Source organism: Gavialis gangeticus, unplaced genomic scaffold (assembly GCF_001723915.1).
Source record: "Gavialis gangeticus isolate Ggan-Ray unplaced genomic scaffold, GavGan_comp1, whole genome shotgun sequence".
NCBI lineage: Eukaryota > Metazoa > Chordata > Crocodylia > Gavialidae > Gavialis > Gavialis gangeticus.
In genome coordinates, this window is record NW_017729014.1 from 22651622 (window position 1) to 22657648 (window position 6027).

The following is a 6027-nucleotide window of genomic DNA, read 5'->3' on the forward strand; positions in this document are numbered from 1 at the left end:
GGGGGGGAAGGATGCATGTTGTATGCAAGACAATATGGTAAATCATGCTGACCTCAGTAGTGCCCTTCCAGCTAGAGCTTGATTTCTTTCCCACCCTTGAACAAAGAGAAAGGGGCGGGATCGTGGTGAAGAATACTTGTCACATCAGAACTGCACCTCCACCGACTGCTCTTATTTCTTCTAAGCGGGAGTCATCAAGGAGGAAAAAAATTAACGGCTTTTCCAAAAAATATTTTTAAAAATTGCATTGTTAAAATTTTACATCAAATTGTTTTCTATTAGTATTTCAATGGCCATAACTTATTCTTTTTGAAAAGAAACCTATTTAAAATGAGTTTGCTAGAAACTATTGTAAGGCCTACACTATTACAATCTGCTAAACATGTAAATAAAAAATGAAGTTGTGGCGTTCAGAGCCTCTAGCCACACCTTGGGGTTACAACCTGCATGCTTTTTCTAGGTACAGGATGAATCGGGGGAAAAAATCTCACTTTTCAGGTCCAGCTTTATAAATGTGGCCTAGGAGTTCATGTATTCTATTAAGGGTTTGTCTTGAGGAGACGTGCTACTGAGGGCAAGAGGGAGACACAGCCCTGTCTCCCTACCCGAGCTCTGGGTTCACGTGCTGTTTTGCGTGTTTTAATTCCAGTCGCCAGCACAGGAAAACAGGAGTCGGGGCTCTTGAGTATCACTTAGTCCAAACCCCTGCTCAAGGCAGCATCATCCCTATCAAAACCATTCCAGGCAGTGGTTCCTAATGCAGCCTGATGCAAATCATGAACAACAGAGAGTTATCTAGTAAACACGTAGGGTATCCTCCATCATATTCTAGCACGCCAGAAATGAGAATGCAGTACGATGCTGAAAATGCAAAGCCACACCACTGTTGATGTAAATGCGTGTAGTCGCATCGTACCAGGAAGGCAAACATGTCATTCGTTAAGGCCCTGTTGCACCGTAGTGAAATCTAGTGTTAGGGCTCTCCTTCACTCCTATTGTAAGGGTTATATCCACAAATGAGAAGGCCTTTAGAAAGGAGCTGATGTGCACGTGGAAAAGTTGATTCAAGTTGGTGACTGGGGTGGAGGCTTTCCATGTGGTGATTCCACTCAGGGTTGAAAATTCAGGTTTAAATCCATCTACACTGATCTCTGCGTTTCCCCCGTGGCACGTTCTTGGGATGCAGAAGGAGAAACCTCTGTTTTGGATGTGAATCTATGCGTCACACAAACAAATGATGCCCAATGCTTGCTCAGTCCCTGCATATCAGGAGCCAGGGTGCCTTTTCCCTTCTCCAAATGTCATCTCAGATATTACTACAGTTAGGTGCCTATTTCCCTGAAGGATCAGCGCTGGGGGACGGCTCCCCAATTGCACTGCTCTGTATGCTTGACTCAGACCTCTTGTCTTTTCTTGCTCTTTCCTTCCCAGGGGGCAGGATCGACCATGGCCACCACGAGGGGAAAGCCAAGCAAGCACTGCACGAGACCGTGGAGATGGACAGAGCTATCGGCTTGGCCAGCCGCCTGACCACGGAGAACGACACCCTGACCGTGGTTACGGCAGATCACTCCCACGTGTTCACCTTCGGGGGCTACACGCCGCGTGGCAACTCCATTTTCGGTAAGTGTTTAACCCATCAATGCCCCGGGGATCTGGGGATCCCTTTGCTCCCAGAGGTTGCTCCCAGACTGTTGCTGTCTGCAATTTCTGCCTGGAGAGGCTGGCACCTGACCCCATGCAGATATATATGCAGTCCAGAGAGTGTTGAACCTGAGGCCAGAAAGGGGCTGGAGAAGACCCTCCAGTCTGACCTGCTCAGCACAAGCCTGAGTAAGTCCTGGCTGAGCCCAGCGATAGTGGCTGATCTACCACATGCTCTTTAGAAAGGCATCCAGGCTTGATTTCAAACCTCCTAGTGATGGAAACCTTTCCACTCTGAGGTTTTGGCCACAGAGTCATTGTTTAGCATCCAGCTCACTTGTACAGCTCCAGACCAAGCTCCCGTGCCAAACACCCCCACGTTTTGTGGGTTGGGAACTAGATCTCCGTTTTACTTGAGCCGATGTCTAAAGCAGCTCAAACTCACTGCAGACATCGCTGAGACCACACCACACACCGGGCAAAATGCCCTGAGCCTCCCAACTCATGCAGTGGCAGAACAGCGTCATCTCTTCTCCCGTGAAACTTCTGCCCTCCCCAGCTGGTCGGCATCGTGGAAGTACCCAGCGGCACCTGCTAGCATCCAGAAGCCCTCAATATGAGAAGCAAGTAGGGAAAATCAGGATCAAGTAAAGTGACAGATTGCTGGAAGTGCTCAGTGGGGAAATGCGTGGTGTTTTATGAAGAGTATAGAGCTCTTCATCCCATAGTGACCCAAACAGATATTCGTAGTGCCACATGATCATTCATGACTGTCACGGGGCTGGGTCTTGACTACACTGCTCCCCAAGGCAAGTCCTCCAGCTGGATGAGCTTCATGTTGGGCCACTGGCTCCACTGATGGGCCAGTGCCTGTGTTGGCTCATGTCGGGCCATGGGCTCTTCTGCTGAGGACTTGCAACACCGCTTCCTTTCTGGGGGTGTCTCCCCACCTGGTGCTGGCCAGACCTGGCTCTGCTTAGCCATGGAGATCTGAAGACCTCCAAGTTTGGATGGAAGAGCTTCTTGATTAATGAATAATTGGGGCTTTTTATAAAAGCAATCAAGAACCCCATCCTATTCTGTCTGCTAGGCATGTAAGTAGTACCGTGCCCTATTGCACCCCGCTGAAGACCCAAGAGCGTGGTGCTGGGGTGTCCTCCTCCTCCTCGCCCTTCTGTGGGCATAACTTTGAGAGTCAGATGAAGGAATATTGTGGGAATAGCCACGCTGGCAGTTTCTTAGGGACATGAGCAGGGTGGCATAGGACCCCGCTCAGTCACACGGATGCCTACGAGGTGTAAAGGGATGTGTCCTCAAGCCTGTACCAGTCCCTGCCCCAACCACGTCTGGAGAGGGGCGAGGCTGGAGGATGAGTGTTGGGTGTGCCGTGGTCTCTCAATGAACGAAGCTGCCGTCACTGGTGTGTAACCTCTGCTCCACGTGCAGGTCTGGCTCCGATGCAGAGCGACGTGGATAAAAAGCCCTTCACTGCCATCCTGTACGGAAATGGTCCTGGGTACAAACTCATAGGAGGAGGAAGGGAGAACGTGTCCACGGTGGATTTTGGTGAGTTCTGGGGCAGGACGGTGATGGCCACGGGGATTCGAGGTAATGCCCTCCTCATCAGCAGCTCGATCTCAGCGAGCGGGGTCCCTGTCAGACAACCCGGTGCCACTAGCTGGGCTCCTTGTTGGGCAGACTCGGAGGAGAAGCCACGGGCAGCAGCCTTGGACAGACCAATCCAGGCCCCAGTATACATGAGTTTTATGTGCTGAGATAACTTAACCCAGGTCAGGAGCAGACAGACATGCTGCCGTCCTGGGGCAGGTCCTCTGTTTCTTTAAGCGTCTACGTGGCCCTTCTCTGCCCCTCCGCCGGTTTCAATGCATGGGGGGCCAGATTCGCCGATGCTAATCTAGCAGCTCTCCAGTGGAGAAGGGGTTTCACTCTTCAGCACGAGGTGCCACGGTCCCTGACGGCGGTTTGTTCCCTTTCCCTGCAGCTCACGCCAACTACCAGGCCCAGTCGGCTGTGCCCCTGCGCCAGGAGACCCACGGCGGTGAGGACGTGGCTGTCTTTGCCAAGGGGCCCATGGCTCATCTTCTGCATGGGGTCCACGAGCAGAACTACATCCCACACGTCATGGCTTATGCTGCCTGCGTTGGCCCAAACACCAACCACTGCCGCTCCGGGGCTCCCTGTGGCACGGGGGTGGCTCTGCCTCTCCTCTCCACCTTTGCTTCTCTCTTCATCCTCCTGTGCTTGTTTTGAAGACTTGCTCTCGGGCAACTCACTCCCTCCTGCCACAGACCAGAGCTCCCCAGCTGTCCCAACCAGAGGTCTCTACCCCGTTGCAAGACCCCCGTGCAATACGGAGGATTTGGGAGCAGGGGGTTTACCCCGCTGGAAGTCCTGCCAAGGCTCCCTGTGTCCCCATCTACAGACCTGCTCGGCCCTCTCCCCAGGCCGGCGGTGAATCCTTCTCTGGGCCCAGAAGGGGTGGTGAGCTCTGCTCGTGGCTTAGCCATTGCTGACTCTGGCGAACATCCCCGGTCTGGCTGCACCGGATTCGATGTTGGCTTCGAGGGCTGGAAACGCGGGGCTGTTTTTACAGTTATTTCCTGGACAACGATGGGAGCGTTCCCAATTCTGTGAAACCAAAGGTAGAGCTGCCACGGAGCAGTCTTTCTGGGACATATATGTTTCGTCTCTGAGAAGTCCATCAGGGTTTGTCGAGGGCTTCACTCCTCCCGGACATCACTCGAGCAATTTAAAAAATCACACAAAACAATCACAGAGTAGCAGACTTCCTCTTTTCCATCTTCCTGTGCTTGGCTTTCTTTTCCTTTCCCCTGTGGCTGCTGCTTTCCTGAGATATTTGTATGTAACTAGAGGCTGCCATCCCTGCGATCAGGGTCTACGTCTGATGGGCCCAAACCAAAACCCAGATCCCGACTTCGGGAGCAGAGGCTGTTGGGATCTGAACCAAGACCCAAATTTTGCTTCTGTCAAGCGTGTGTCTGGTTTGTGGTGTGAAAGCACCCTCAAGAAATCAGTCACGTACATCTAACAGAAATCGGGCACCAGAAATTTCCTCCTCGGTCTGACGGATCCAAGTCTGACACAATTCAGATTCTGGGCCGTGGCACCGCTGGTGAGAAAATCTGGTGAAAAGAAATATCCCCCTATTCTGTTCGACTCCTTTCCTCAGCCCTTGCCAGGTCAGATGCCCCTAGGTGTGGCTTGGGTTGGCCATTTATCCCAGGCCTTCTGGCACGATTTTGATTTTGCATGGGCTACACGGCATCCCTCCAGCCCATCTTGTCAGACACGAAAGGGCTGCGGAGATGATGCATCTTAATCAGATCTTGGCAAGGCCGTGACACCAAGGTGCTGAGACCAAAATGTGAGATCCTGGGCCACCCAAACCTTTGCAGGCTTTGCAAGGAACGTCCCAGATCCCTGTTGCTGCAGGGTGGGCTCGGTCGCAGCGGAGGGGGGGCCACAGAGCGAATGGAGATGGGTTGTAACCCGACTTCCCTTGAGCATATAAAAGGGACTGGTCTGTGCATCAGGCAGGTTCATATTTCCACCAAGCTGGTTTTGAATCGTGTCTTGATACCATGATGCTCCATTGGGACATCAGGAGATAGTTGCAAAAGCCTCAGTGATTTAGAAGTCTAAATGCCATTGGAAAGTAATGGGACTCAGGATCCCGAATCACTTTGGCCCAAATGACTGTTATCTTACCACTGCTTTGTGGACTCTTGCCACTTGCTAAGATACTCCAGTGTCTAGAGAAAAGGTCCACAGCCCTATCTCCGGGTGCCCTGAGCGACGGTGAGGGTGGGGGACTCTCTGCCGTGGCCGGTGAGGATTGGTTCCACGTTAGGAAATACGAACGCCTTCCCCAATCGCTGAGTATCCAATTTGGGTCAATTTTGTCCTTTGAGTTATTTTTTTTAATAAAGACTTTCAAGAAAATGATTTTGGTACATTTGAGGCCATTGCGCATTGTTTGAAATGCCTCAGCTTCTTGGCACAAACCATGCCCTGGAGCCACAGCCCCTCTGGGCTTCAGGAGTAAGACCCCTGTCCAGGGGGGCAGGAACCAGTCCATATTTCCACAGCGAACAGGGCTCTCGCGTCCTGGGTGCGGACAGCGGCCCTCATCTCCTGCTGCCCTCTTTTCCTTAGGATCCTCTTTGGATTCATTTTGATTGCGATAGCAAGTAGGAGGTTTGGTCGTGGCCCCAGCCTCTCCAGCGCTAGGTGCTGTACAAACCCTGAACACAGACATGATCCCTGCCCCAAAGAGCTTTGCATCACAGACACGTTTCCCCCCTCCCAAAATACCCGGGGCTGAGGGCTGTGTTTGACTCT

At 52.1% G+C, this 6027-nt stretch overlaps 1 protein-coding gene across 1 annotated transcript in view; it reads left to right on the forward strand.

Annotated features, from left to right (window-relative positions):
- The window catches only part of ALPL (alkaline phosphatase, liver/bone/kidney), a 64175-nt gene extending 58534 nt beyond the window's left edge, over positions 1-5641 (forward strand). The window contains exons 10-12 of the mRNA XM_019512011.1: positions 1432-1623; positions 3091-3210; positions 3647-5641. Of these exons, the coding sequence (XP_019367556.1) occupies positions 1432-1623; positions 3091-3210; positions 3647-3915 (581 nt within the window). The 3' untranslated portion in view covers positions 3916-5641. The remainder of the gene's footprint in view (positions 1-1431; positions 1624-3090; positions 3211-3646) is intronic.
- Positions 5642-6027: the final 386 nt, after the last annotated feature.